This window comes from Panulirus ornatus, chromosome 36 (assembly GCF_036320965.1).
Source record: "Panulirus ornatus isolate Po-2019 chromosome 36, ASM3632096v1, whole genome shotgun sequence".
NCBI classification, from domain to species: domain Eukaryota; kingdom Metazoa; phylum Arthropoda; class Malacostraca; order Decapoda; family Palinuridae; genus Panulirus; species Panulirus ornatus.
In genome coordinates this window covers 14930842-14946186 of record NC_092259.1, presented here as the reverse complement: position 1 = coordinate 14946186, position 15345 = coordinate 14930842, and the positions used below count along the sequence as shown (strand labels likewise).

The 15345-nt window shown below is 38.0% G+C and overlaps 1 protein-coding gene across 14 annotated transcripts in view; it reads left to right on the top strand.

The window, feature by feature from the left end:
- Positions 1-153: 153 nt before the first annotated feature.
- Positions 154-15345, top strand: part of LOC139760399 (uncharacterized) — a 216838-nt gene continuing 201646 nt past the window's right edge. For 3 of the 14 annotated variants that reach the window (XM_071683542.1, XM_071683537.1, XM_071683538.1), the window contains exon 1: positions 1630-2236. In XM_071683542.1, the coding sequence (XP_071539643.1) occupies positions 1976-2236 (261 nt within the window). In that variant the 5' untranslated portion in view covers positions 1630-1975. Of the gene's footprint in view, positions 268-337; positions 360-1627; positions 2237-2596; positions 2620-15345 lie in introns of those variants that run through there. The other 11 variants (XM_071683535.1, XM_071683534.1, XM_071683540.1 and 8 more) reach the window with 9 other exon arrangements.

Below are 15345 nucleotides of genomic sequence, written 5' to 3'. Positions count from 1 at the left end.
ATGTTATACTAATAATGTACTTAGATTATGAGATTCAAATTGGTATTCATATTGACTAATCATCTGAATACATATGGTAAAAGTCTATATATCAAGTTATGAATATTATATCCCAAAGTTTATTTTCATATGAAAGCAATGTTCATGTTTATATAACTGTATTTCAAGATGAAGTATTACAAGTACAGTTACATAAACAATTCCATATGTAATAGTCTGGCAAACATTATCAATAATGACTGTCCTACAGCGGGTTCTACAACAGTTGTAAGTTGTTCGTCTTCATTATATATGCCCAACCTCCTGGAGATTACGCATACTTAAAACAGTGAAAGTACAGTTTACCCTACAGTACATATGTGAGTTTATTTTTCTACATTCGAGTGCTTGTCTTTGTATGAGAGCATTCCTATGTTTTGTGTGTATCCGTTTATAAATGCATAGATATTTTCTTTTGTACAAGGCATATATTTATTCATAGTATGAATGTAACATGCACAAACATATGTGTATGTATGAAAGTCATGGCATACAGTGATACAGTACATTTCTGAGTGAACATGCTGGTTATAACACATACATGGATAGAAAGATTATAGTGTATTATAGTCTCCCTTTCTTTTTCCCTTTTCTATGTTACAATTTTCTCTTATCTTGCTTTGCAGTATGCATCTTCCGTACCTTATTCCATGTGTTTACAGCTTTTATGGTATAGCAGTGTGGCCGTATGCATTTCCTGTTGAGCAAACTGATTAATTAGACCTTGTATTTTGAAAAATGGTGTATGTCATCATCGTAACCTTTCAAGAATTCAAATGTTTAGATATCTGCTGTTCTGTGTAGGTATAAGCTGCTGTGTGTGGGTGACACTGGTTAAAGCTATCATTTTTAGATAATGTTTATATTTGCGAAGCACTTGGAGGGAATGACAAGATGAAAATTTTCTTTACATTATGATCACGTGAAAATGCGTGAGCATTTCATGGTTCCCGTAATGACTAGGAGCTTAACATGTGCTTCCTGAGCGGATATATAAAAGTTTAAAATTTCCTGTATATATCACACACGTCCACGATGGGAGAAATGAAACTCACGGTCATACATGGGTCGTAAAACTGACCCAGTAAAAGAGCATACACCCATCATGAATTGAAAATGTTAGATGAAGCAGTTCATTATATTTTACACAAAGGTAAGAGCCTATTATACACTGTCGTTACACATGGGCCGTCCTGTGGCGGAATGACACCCTGAGCATATGCAACATCCTGTGCCAATAATGCCACACCCGAAAAAGGGCTGTCATTCACATGAGCCTTAGTCAAGCTTATTTTTGGCGAATCTTTACCCTACAGATATGACACAGAATGTCAAAAAGTGTTAGATTCATCATACAAAGTACGATATTGTTAAATTGGTCAAAGATTACTTAGCCACTTTTTTTCATTTAGTAAGGTCATGGACTCCATACCCTTGCCAGATTTTGGAGTTAATCTTTATGACAAATGTAAATCATCAGAACATCAAATGTTTAATTGTATAATCATTTGTATAAATGAAAAAGTCCACCAAAGACAGTGCTAACCTCTTGAGTGCGACAGTATGATCTCATGAATATAACGCTCTGATCCTTGGGTTTGATGGTGGCTTGACTAAAGGTCTACTTAGGGGCCAGACTCTTATTTAAGGGTCAGCCCATCGTGCTCAAGGGTAAGATCGTCATGGTTAAAAGATTGATTTATCCTCTATACTTTTTGTATTGGGCGGGGTTTTTAGTGGTGCCATCTGAGGACGGGAGACGGAAACACATGAGGACAGTTTCTGTTTACAGTGGTAAGATGTGTGCCAGTGTTGAGTGCCAATTGGATTAGTCTCCCGGACTGATGACTTCGGGAAAATGTAATTAAGGCAGACAACAGAATGTCTGCGCAACATCATAGTAGTGCATGCAGCTATTCACCTTTATAAGGAAAGAATGGAATCCCCCAAAGCGGGATATATGAGAAATCAAAATGAGGAAGAGTCGGGGGTGGGAAAGAGAGAGGTGGCACTGAGTGGTGGAAGAGGTGATGATTCCAGGGAAGAGCGGCAGGACGCTGAAGGCAGAGATGACCCCAAGGGTAGTAGCTCCTCCCTCATGCTTGGACTGCTAGAGGAGTTCACCCAGATTTATTCTGATCGTCTCCAGCGTGTGGAACAAGCAGCCATGAAGTGTGACGAGAAGCAGTACTTGCAGGTAACCCGTGAACGTATTGTGTTGTTACTATTATGTTAATATAAGTTATTATTGAGTTAAATGACCTGGTAATTAGACTGTAGTATCTTATTTATGATATTTTGCAGTGTTGGTTTGCTTTATTAGGAACATAATGTGACCTTTAGATAGTATATATGTCTTTGAGGGGAAATATTGTCTGCCATTTTCTCACCTGTCTCTTGCTTTGTAGGAAGAATTCACTGTATTCATTTTTTTTATTATTTTATATTCCTTCCAACATCAGCATCCTAACCTGATGTATGTTTTATGGTTTAGGTCAAATGCGTCATCATTAAAAGTAAGTGGTGTCGAGGGTGTAGTAAAGATGGCATGTGAACTGACCTGCAGGATTTTGCTCAGAGGTTAGTGGTGTCGCAGATATTGTAACGTTGGGTGTGGTGAAGATGAGGATGAGAGTGCAATGAAGATGGGGGTGCACAGCATATATTTCACTGGCTTGCTACAGTCCTGCCAAAGTGACTTCACTTGCAGGCAGAGTTCAAGACTAACACTTACCTAACTGTTTTACAAGTACATTTAAATGTATTTATTTTGTTGTAATGAAAAGGGTTTAAATAAAATCTCCAGATAAAGAGGTAATAATAATGTATTAATATATATTTATAGTGACTGATATAGCATGGCCAGTATGTATATATATATATATATATATATATATATATATATATATATATATATATATTATCCCTGGGGATAGGAGAAAGAATACTTCCCACGTATTCCCTGCGTGTCGTAGAAGGCGACTAAAAGGGGAGGGAGCAGGGGGCTGGAAATCCTCCCCTCTTGTTTTTTTTTCTTTTAATTTTCCAAAAGAAGGAACAGAGAAGGGGGCCAGGTGAGGATATTCCCTCAGAGGCCCAGTCCTCTGTTCTTAACACTACCTTGCTAATGCGGGAAATGGCGAATAGTTTGAAAGAAAAGAAAATGTATATATATATATATATATATATATATATATATATATATATATATATATATATATATATATGTGAATAAGAGCAAGGTTATTAGGTACAGTAGGGTTGAGGGTGAAGTCAATTGGGAGGCAAGTTTGAATGGAGAAAAACTGGAGGAAGTAAAGTGTTTTAGATATCTGGGAGTGGATCTAGCAGCGGATGGAACCATGGAAGTGGAAGTGAATCACAGGGTGGGGGAGGGGGTGAAAATCCTGGGAGCCTTGAAGAATGTGTGGAAGTCGAGAACATTATCTCCGAAAGCAAAAATGGCTATGTTTGAAGGAATAGTGGTTCCAACAATGTTGTATGGTTGTGAGGCGTGGGCTATGGATAGAGTTGTGCGCAGGAGGGTGGATGTGCTGGAAATGAGATGTTTGAGGACAATGTGTGGTGTGAGGTGGTTTGATTGAGTAAGTAATGTAAGAGTAAGAGAGATGTGTGGAAATAAAAAGAGCATGGTTGAGAGAGCAGAAACTGCAGAATTTGGTGACTGAGTTTGTTAAAGTGTATGAAAGAAGAAAGTTGAGAGTAAACGTGAAAAAGAACAAGGTTAGTAGATACAGTAGAGTTGAGGGACAAGTTGACTGGGAGGTAAGTTTGAGTGGAGAAAAACTGGAGGAAGTGAAGTGTTTTAGATATCTGGTAGTGGACTTAGCAGTGGAGGGAAACATAGATGCGGAAGTGTGTCACAGGGTGGGGGAGGGAGCAAAGGTTCTTAGAGTGTTGAAGAATGTGTAGAAGGTAAGAATATTATCTTGGAGAGCAAAAATGGGTATGTTTGAAGGGAAAGTGGTTCCAACAATGTTATATAGTTGCGAGGCATGGGCTATAGAAAGGGTTGTGTGGAGGAGGGTGGATGTGTTGGAAATGAAATGTTTGAGGACAATGTGTGGTGTAAGGTGGTTTGATTGAGTCAGTAATGAAAGGGTAAGAGATGTGTGGTAATAAAAAGAGTGTGGTTGAGAGAACAAGAAATTGTGTTGAAATGGCTTGGACACATAGAGAGAATGAGTGAGGAAAGATTGACAAACAGGATACATGTGTCGGAGGTGGAGGGGAGAAGAAGCGGGAGACCAAATTGGAGGTGGAAGGATGGGGTGAAAAAGATTTTGAGCGATCTTAGCCTGAACATACAGGAGGGTGAAAGGCATGCAAGGAATTTAGTGAATTGGAACAATGTGGTATACCAGGGTTGACATGCTGTTAATGGATTGAAGTAAAGTGTGGGAAGCATCTGGGGTAAACCATGAAAAGGTCTGTGGAGCCTGGATGTGGAATGGGATCTGTGGTTTTGGTGCATTACACATGACAGCTAGAGACTAAGTGTAAACAAATGTGGCCTCGCTAGGGGGGGAGGGGTTATGCTAGTTTGTGTGGTGGGATGGCGATGGGAATGGATGAATGCAGCAAGTATGGATATGTACATGTGTATATATGTATATGTGTAATGGGATTGTGATGGGAATGGATGAAGGCAGCACGATGGGAATGGATGAAGGCAGCAAGTATGGATATGTACATTGTATGTATATATCTGTGTATGTATATGTACATTGAAATGTATATGTATGTATATGCGCTTGTGTGGGCATTTATGTATATACATGTGTATGTGGTGGGTTGGGCCATTCTTCATCTGTTTCTTTGCACTACCTCGCTAATGTGGGAGACGGCAGTTAAGTTTTTTTTTTTTTTTTTTTTTTTTTTTTTTTTTTTTGCCGCTGTCTCCCGCGTTTGCGGGGTGGCGCGGGGAAACGGACGAAGGAAATGGCCCGGCCCGCCCCCATACACATGTATATACATACGTCCACACACGCAAATATACATACCTACACAGCTTTCCATGGTTTACCCCAGACGCTTCACATGCCTTGATTCAATCCACTGACAGCACGTCAACCCCGGTATACCACATCGCTCCAATTCACTCTATTCCTTGCCCTCCTTTCACCCTCCTGCATGTTCAGGCCCCGATCACACAAAATCTTTTTCACTCCATCTTTCCACCTCCAATTTGGTCTCCCTCTTCTCCTCGTTCCCTCCACCTCCGACACATATATCCTCTTGGTCAATCTTTCCTCACTCATTCTCTCCATGTGCCCAAACCATTTCAAAACACCCTCTTCTGCTCTCTCAACCACGCTCTTTTTATTTCCACACAAATCTCTTACCCTTACGTTACTTACTCGATCAAACCACCTCACACCACACATTGTCCTCAAACATCTCATTTCCAGCACATCCATCCTCCTGTGCACAACTCTATCCATAGCCCACGCCTCACAACCATACAACATTGTTGGAACCACTATTCCTTCAAACATACCCATTTTTGCTTTCCGAGATAATGTTCTCGACTTCCACACATTCTTCAAGGCTCCCAGAATTTTCGCCCCCTCCCCCACCCTATGATCCACTTCTGCTTCCATGGTTCCATCCGCTGCCAGATCCACTCCCAGATATCTAAAACACTTCACTTCCTCCAGTTTTTCTCCGTTCAAACTCACCTTCCAATTGACTTGACCCTCAACCCTACTGTACCTAATAACCTTGCTCTTATTCACATTTACTCTTAACTTTCTTCTTTCACACACTTTACCAAACTCAGTCACCAGCTTCTGCAGTTTCTCACATGAATCAGCCACCAGCGCTGTATCATCAGCGAACAACAACTGACTCACTTCCCAAGCTCTCTCATCCCCAACAGACTTCATACTTGCCCCTCTTTCCAAAACTCTTGCATTTACCTCTCTAACAACCCCATCCATAAACAAATTAAACAACCATGGAGACATCACACACCCCTGCCGCAAACCTACATTCACTGAGAACCAATCACTTTCCTCTCTTCCTACACGTACACATGCCTTACATCCTCGATAAAAACTTTTCACTGCTTCTAACAACTTGCCTCCCACACCATGTATTCTTAATACCTTCCACAGAGCATCTCTATCAACTCTATCATATGCCTTCTCCAGATCCATAAATGCTACATACAAATCCATTTGCTTTTCTAAGTATTTCTCACATACATTCTTCAAAGCAAACACCTGATCCACACATCCTCTACCACTTCTGAAACCACACTGCTCTTCCCCAATCTGATGCTCTGTACATGCCTTCACCCTCTCAATCAATACCCTCCCATATAATATACCAGGAATACTCAACAAACTTATACCTCTGTAATTTGAGCACTCACTCTTATCCCCTTTGCCTTTGTACAATGGCACTATGCACGCATTCCGCCAATCCTCAGGCACCTCACCATGAGTCATACATACATTAAATAACCTTACCAACCAGTCAACAATACAGTCACCCCCTTTTTTAAGAAATTCCACTGCAATACCATCCAAACCTGCTGCCTTGCCGGCTTTCATCTTCCGCAAAGCTTTTACTACCTCTTCTCTGTTTACCAAATCATTTTCCCTAACCCTCTCACTTTGCACACCACCTCGACCAAAACACCCTATATCTGCCACTCTATATATATATATATATATATATATATATATATATATATATATATATATATATATTATCCCTGGGGATAGGGGAGAAAGAATACTTCCCACGTATTCCCTGTGTGTCATAGAAGGCGACTAAAAGGGGAGGGAGCGGGTGGCTGGAAATCCTCCCCTCTCGTTTTTTTTTTTTTTTTTTTAATTTTCCAAAAGAAGGAACAGAGAAGGGGGCCAGGTGAGGATTTTCCCTCTAAGGCCCAGTCCTTTGTTCTTAACGCTACCTCGCAAATGCGGGAAATGGCGAATCTTATGAAAAAAAAAAAACATATATATATATTATTTTTTTTTTTATTATACTTTGTCGCTGTCTCCCGCGTTTGCGAGGTAGCGCAAGGAAACAGACGAAAGAAATGGCCCAACCCCCCCCATACACATGTATATACATACGTCCACACACGCAAATATACACACCTACACAGCTTTCCATGGTTTACCCCAGATGCTTCACATGCCTTGATTCAATCCTCTGACAGCACGTCAACCCTGGTATACCACATCGCTCCAATTCACTCTATTCCTTGCCCTCCTCTCACCCTCCTGCATGTTCAGGCCCCGATCACACAAAATCTTTTTCACTCCAACTTTCCACCTCCAATTTGGTCTCCCTCTTCTCCTCGTTCCCTCCACCTCCGACACATATATCCTCTTGGTCAATCTTTCCTCACTCATTCTCTCCATGTGCCCAAACCACTTCAAAACACCCTCTTCTGCTCTCTCAACCACGCTCTTTTTATTTCCACACATCTCTCTTACCCTTACGTTACTCACTCGATCAAACCACCTCACACCACACATTGTCCTCAAACATCTCATTTCCAGCACATCCATCCTCCTGTGCACAACTCTATCCATAGCCCACGCCTCGCAACCATACAACATTGTTGGAACCACTATTCCTTCAAACATACCCATTTTTGCTTTCCGAGATAATGTTCTCGACTTCCACACATTCTTCAAGGCCCCCAGAATTTTCGCCCCCTCCCCCACCCTATGATCCACTTCCGCTTCCATGGTTCCATCCGCTGCCAGATCCACTCCCAGATATCTAAAACACTTCACTTCCTCCAGCTTTTCTCCATTCAAACTCACCTCCCAATTGACTTGACCCTCAACCCTACTGTACCTAATAACCTTGCTCTTATTCACATTTACTCTTAACTTTCTTCTTCCACACACTTTACCAAACTCAGTCACCAGCTTCTGCAGTTTCTCACATGAATCAGCCACCAGCGCTGTATCATCAGCGAACAACAACTGACTCACTTCCCAAGCTCTCTCATCCCCAACAGACTTCATACTTGCCCCTCTTTCCAAAACTCTTGCATTTACCTCCCTAACAACCCTATCCATAAACAAATTAAACAACCATGGAGACATCACACACCCCTGCCGCAAACCTACATTCACTGAGAACCAATCACTTTCCTCTCTTCCTACACGTACACATGCCTTACATCCTCGATAAAAACTTTTCACTGCTTCTAACAACTTTCCTCCCACACCATATATTCTTAATACCCTCCACTTATATATATATATATATATATATATATATATATATATATATATATATATATATATATATATATATATATTTATAATTTTCCAAAAGAAGGAACAGAGAAGGGGGCCAGGTGAGGATATTCCCTCAAAGGCCCAGTCCTCTGTTCTTAACGCTACCTCGCTATCGCGGGAAATGGCGAATAGTATGAAAAAAAAATATATATATATATAAATATAATATATATATATATATATATATATATATATATATATATTTTTTTTTTTTTTTTTTTTTTTTTGCTTTGTCGCTGTCTCCCGCGTTTGCGAGGTACCGCAAGGAAACAGACGAAAGAAATGGCCCAACCCACCCCCATACACATGTATTTACTTACGTCCACACACGCAAATATTCATACCTACACAGCTTTCCATGGTTTACCCCAGACGCTTCACATGCCCTGATTCAACCCACTGACAGCACGTCGACCCCGGTATACCACATCGATCTAATTCACTCTATTCCTTGCCCTCCTTTCACCCTCCTGCATGTTCAGGCCCCGATCACACAAAATCTTTTTCACTCCATCTTTCCACCTCCAATTTGGTCTCCTACTTCTCGTTCCCTCCACCTCCGACACATATATCCTCTTGGTCAATCTTTCCTCACTCACTCTCTCCATGTGCCCAAACCATTTCAAAACACCCTCTTCTGCTCTCTCAACCACGCTCTTTTTATTTCCACACATCTCTCTTACCCTTACGTTACTTACTTGCTCAAACCACCTCACACCACACGTTGTCCTCAAACATCTCATTTCCAGCAGATCCATCCTCCTGCGCACAACTCTATCCATAGCCCATGCCTCGCAACCATACAACATTGTTGGAACCACTATTCCTTCAAACATACCCATTTTTGCTTTCCGAGATAATGCTCTCGACTTCCACACTTTCTTCAAGGCTCCCAGAATTTTCGCTCCCCTCCCCCACCCTATGATCCACTTCCGCTTCCATGGTTCCATCCGCTGCCAGATCCACTCCCAGATATCTAAAACACTTTACTTCCTCCAGTTTTTCTCCATTCAAACTTACCTCCCTATTGACTTGACCCTCAACCCTACTGTACCTAATAACCTTGCTCTTATTCACATTTATATATATATATATATATATATATATATATATATATATATATATATATATATATATATATATATATTATATATAGTTTGGGTCACTTGTGAAACCATGATTTTTCTAAAACTGTGACCAAAGTTGCAAGCATTGAAATGTGTTACATGCTTTTACTTTATAGGTAGCCAAAAAACCAACATGAGTGGGTACCTTCTGTTAGTAGATGTTTTGCAGCTTCGCTGATGCAGATCATTTGCAGTTGTGTTTGGACTTATCATTGGATGTATTATAAAGGGGATGAAGGTGGCCTATCCCCCACATGGTGCACTTTTACATGATTTTGTGCAACTGAGAGCTGGCTGATGCAGTGGGCAACTTTTCGAAGGAGGCATGTTGTTATATGTATTTATGTTGCTAAAGTTGTGCAACTCCTTGCCATCTCGTGCCATCCTCAGTTGGGCTGTTGAAGGAGGCCTATTGTAATACGTATCAGTTTGGCTACTAAGCTTTGCAATTCCTTGCCATCTCGTCTTCCCAAAACAGATTCGAACAGTCCCCATTTAAATGGCAAACTTTCCACTTCATTTTTTTTATTTGCTTTTATGTTTCATTGAAGGTCAGGATTCAATGAGGTCATCTTTCCATGACTGAAGACTTTGGGGGGGGGGTGGATTATAGTTGCTTGTCAAGTTAAAATGAAAATGCTGGGAACTTGACTTATGGTCAGGTGAAAGTTCCAGACCTTCAGGTTGTAAAATAATTACTGTTTCATCAACGTTTACATGGAGCTCCTCCTATATATATATATATATATATATATATATATATATATATATATATATATATATATATATATATATATATATATATATACATTGACAATTTACTCATTTCTTTGGATCTGTTAATCGCGATGACGCACAGTCTTGGTAGAAATTATACTTCAGCAAGTGCGGAAATGCCATGTGTAACGAAATGGGGAGTAAAATCCTGATCATAACACTGCATAAGTAGTGTAGTACTAAAAGATTGCTGTAAGTTAGAATAAGCTTATAAGGCTGTACTTTTGGGGTAATCTTGCATTGTTTCGGAGATTTATTATTACTTATCAGCGTATCCATGCTCAGTAATACCATTTGGTCGCAGTAAATTTTGGAAGAATAAGTGATTTAAGAATCTTCCTGGCTTGGAAAGTGAACGCTGTTGGAGAATTACTATCCAGAAGAAATGACATTTGATGATGTAGATTGGATTAATGGAATTGTCTTATTTATGGATTGGGTAGAGTTATATTTTGTATAGAGTGTTTCCAAATGATACTTTACATTTCTTTTTAATTTTCATTTATATACAATCAACAGAACTGTGATTTTTGTTCTGGTTATAATCATCTTCAGTTATCATCGTATTGTGAATGTTATCGCGGTATTTCCTATAAACAGACCATTTTGTTCATAGAAAACAGTCATTGGAATCTGAAAGGCGAAAGTTACCACAGTCAATATCCTGCATAGATTCCGCAAGGGTCAGGGCTCTTAAGGATGTTCGGTGGCATTTTGATCTGGGAGAGTTGGCAAGCAGTGAAGGTTGCTGTGGTATATGACGTCAGACCCTTGAGGAGCATGTGGAAGGCAGGGTCGTTTAATAACTGCCACGTGCACTTTGCTGTTCGTTCCTTTAGCAAAGTTCCCCTCTGTTACCACTATGATTGACATACACATTACAATTATTGTTTTTAAATAAAACGTGATTTGTTATATTCGGTCAAGTTGTGTGAAGTTGTATTGGTGTAGTGTCATTTGTGAGATATGTTGGAAGGATGAATACTAGCTTAGATAAAGTTTACGGGGGATGGGGAGTAGTAGGAGCCAAACTTGCGGCTGAGCTATCGTGGGCAGACAGACAGACCACTGCCGGAGATTTGAGTAATTTTGGTGGCGTCTGTGGCTGGTTTAATATTTCCAACTCAGTAGTGCTTTGCACGATTCCATGTCATTGCTTTAATTTGAATTTTTCCTCATGTTTTCGGTGTATAGTTATACTTATTGTTGTGTGCATATTTGTTTTTCCATGTCTTTCCATCTACGTGTATTTCGTCATTCTCAATTGTCTCGTACGTTGTGCACATTTTCTTAACTACTCATAAATCAGCTTATGGTAATACCTTTGCATCTTCCTATTTCTCCCTTTAATTCCAAGTCATCTTGTTTATGTTTGTTTCCACCTATTTTTCATTCGATATGTTTGTAGTGTCAAGTTTCTGCTCTAGTTTCAGCCAACTTTTGTTTGTTAACATTGTTTTCAGTGGTCATTCAGAAATACTTGATAGTTCCTTGTAATATTTGAATAATTTTCTGCATATTTCGGGAACTTGTTTGAGAATTTACGTCTCAATGTTCTTTACTCGTAGCAAATATATTAAAAAGAAACATTTTGTGGAGTTTCTTTTGTTTATTTCGTTGGTCGAGCACGAAAATAGAACAAAAGATGGTCTGTATAGTAGTGGCCTCGGGTAGCAAGCTGGGGAAAGTGGGGAAGAGATTAAATTGTCAAGAGGCTGCAGTGTAGGCTGATGTTTTCACTAATCGGGTATTGTTTTAAGGCCGTGGTGGTGCCAGGGGAAGGATGTCAAGCTCGGCGAGGCTGATCTGGTATGTGACTGACGGGGTTGACGTTGGAGCGGCGAGTTATATATTTAGAGGTGATCTGAACGTTCGTGTGTGATTCACATCTACAACTTATTTCTATGGCGTGATTAATAAGGTGTAATTTGGAGTTAAGATGGCTGTCAAGGAGGAAAATGCAAGGATTGGCTGACATGCTTCTGACCTACCTATCTTTATGGGAGTATTGAAATCATAGCAATAGATTCGACAAAGTAGGGTGTCTTATTGTTAGAAGGTAGGAGGCTCACTTGCTTTCATGTAGCGTAGGGATGAGAATTATGGGTTAGGTCATGGGGCTAGAAATGTGGCCCAGTTTGTATATCAGCTGGAAGAAAACGAGTATTGCTGTTATGAATTTTAAGTATAGGGGTGTATTTAGGGGAAATAGCGCTATGACAAGCACTGAAATTGCGCCCCTGGCTTGATTAAAAATATACATACTGTGGATGTATATAAAAATATATAGTGTAATTATAAACTGTTGAAGAGTTAGGCCAAACGTAAATTTATATAGATTTTACAGACTTAAAGACTTATTTGTAGAAGCGGTAATGCAACTGATAGTAGCAAAATATTACTATAGTTGAAAAGTAGGCAAGTTTCTTTTTTATCTCAGAAAATGAAACCGATAAAAATGTCAATCGGGTAGCATATATGTTGAGGGGCGCCCCCGCCTCAAGTGGCGCCCAGGGCACCTCCCGTACCCTAGATACGCCACGTAACTATTACCTTCAGTTTTGGTATTTTTCTCGGAAAATAAATTTCCTTTGATAACTTCTTAGACGAAGTATTTTTCATGCTGAATACAAATCTGGTGTCAAAATAACGGTTAGTCTTAAATGGCACCTAATTAAGCTGTTAAATGAAGTCAATTTTAAAATATTTCTTCCTTTGCATCTTATTTACTGAGTATGTATCGGTAAATGAGAACATTATGAAATATTTTTCATGATTATTTGAAGTATAGACGTGTTTGAGTATCTTATCTTTCAATTTTGAAACAAAGAGTTGCTTTAGCTAAAAAAAATTACCCTGAATTTTTGGCATTTTTTCTCAGGAAAAAATAGATCCTTTAAAAAGTCATTATAAGAAGTATTTTTCATGCTGAATACAAATGTGGTGTTAAATATCGATTATTCGTCTATATGACATTCAGTTAAGCTGTTAAGTGAAGTCAGTTGTGAAATATTTTTGATACTTTGCATCATATTTACTGGGTATGAATCGGTAACTGAGAGCATTTCAAGTATAGAAATGTTTGAATATCTTGTCTTTTAAATTTGAAACGAGTTTTTTTTTGAGCTAAAAAATCTGAACTATTACCTTCAATTTTTGGTATTTTTCCATTAAAGACTTAATAAGAAGTATTTTTCTTGCTAAATACAAATCTGGTGTTAGAAAAACGTTTAATCGTCTTTATGACGTTCAGTTAAGCTGTTAACTGAAGTCGATTTTGAAATATTTTCTATTTGTATCATATTTGCTGAGTGTGTATCGGGTACTGAGAGCATTATGATATATTTTCCATGATTATTTCAAGTATTGAAGTGTTTGAATATCTTATCTTTCAATTTTGAAACATAAAGTTTTTGGAGCTAAAAAATAACCTTCAAATTTTTGTACTTTTCCCAGTAAAACAGATTTCCTTGAAAATTTATTATAAGAAGTACTTTTCATGCTGAATACAAATCTGGTGTTAAAATAGCGTTTAGTCCTCTTAATGACACTCGATTAAGCTGTTAACTGAAGTTAGTTTTGAAATATTTCTGTTCCTTTGCATGGTATTTACTGTGTATGTATCGGTAACAGAGCATTATGATATATTTTCCATTATTATTGTAAGTATGGAGGTGTTTGAATATTCTGTCTCAATTTTGAAACTAAAAGTGTTTTGAGCTAAAAAATACCCAGAACCTTCAGTTGTCAAAAAAATAGATTTCCTTTAAAAACTCATTAGAAGAAGTATTTTTCATGCTGAATACAAATCTGGTGCTGAAATATCGTTTAGTCGTCTTTATGACGTTCAGTTAAGCTGTTAAATGAAGTCAATTTCAAAATATTTTCTCCTTTGCATCGTATTTACTGGGTATGTATCGGTAACTAAAAGCATTATGATATATGTTCCATGATTATTTCAAGTATAGAAGTGTTGAATATTTTATCTCAGTTTTGAAACAAATAGTTTTTGGAGCCAAAGATACCCTGAAGTATTACCTTCAATTTTTGGCATATGTCTCAGAAAAATAGATTTCCTTTAGAAATTCACGATGAGAAGTATTTTTTTATGCTGAAAAATCTGTTATTAGAATATCGTTTAGTCGTCTTTATGACATTCAATTAAGCTGTTATTAAAATGAATTCAATAGTGAATATTTTCTGACCCTTTGCATCGTATTTACTGGGTATGTATCGGTGACTAAGAGCACTATAAGTTTTCCATGATTATATGATTATTTCAAGTATAGAAGTGTTTGAATGTCTTACCTTTCAATTTTGAAAAAAAAAATTTTTGGTCCAAAATATACCCTTCAATTTTTGGCATTTTTCTCAAAAATATTTTCCTTTTAAAAACTCATTATAACTGGTATTTTTCATGCTGAATACACACATGATGTTAAAATAACGTTTAGTCGTCTTTATGACATTCGTTTAAGTTGTTAAATGAAGTCAGTTTTGAAATATTAGCTCCTTTGCATCGTATTTACTGGGTATGTATCGGTAACTGAGAGCATTATGATATATTTTCCATGATTATTTCATGTATAGATGTGTTTGAATATCTTATCTTTCAGTTTTTGAAACAAAAGTTTTTGGAGCTAAAAGATACCCTGAACTATTACCTAATTTTTGGTATTTTTCTCAGAAAAATAAAATTCCTTTATAAACTCATTATAAGAAGTATTTTTCATTCTGAATATAGATATGGTTTTAAAATAACGTTTACTCCTTTTAGTGACACTCAATTAAGCTGTTAAATGAAGTCAATTTTAAAATATTTTTGCTCCATTGCATCGTATTTAATGAGTATGTATCGGTAAATGAGAGCATTATGATATAAGTTCTATGATTATTTCAAGTATAGAAGTGTTTGAATATCTTATCTTTCAGTTTGGAAACAAAAAGTATTTTGAGCTAAATATACCCCTAACTATTCAGGGAAAATAGCGCCTATGGCATGCACTGAAATCGCGCCCCTGGTTTGATTAAAAATGTATATACTTTGGATGTATATGAAATATATACAGTATAATTATAAACTTGAAAAGTTAGGACAGACT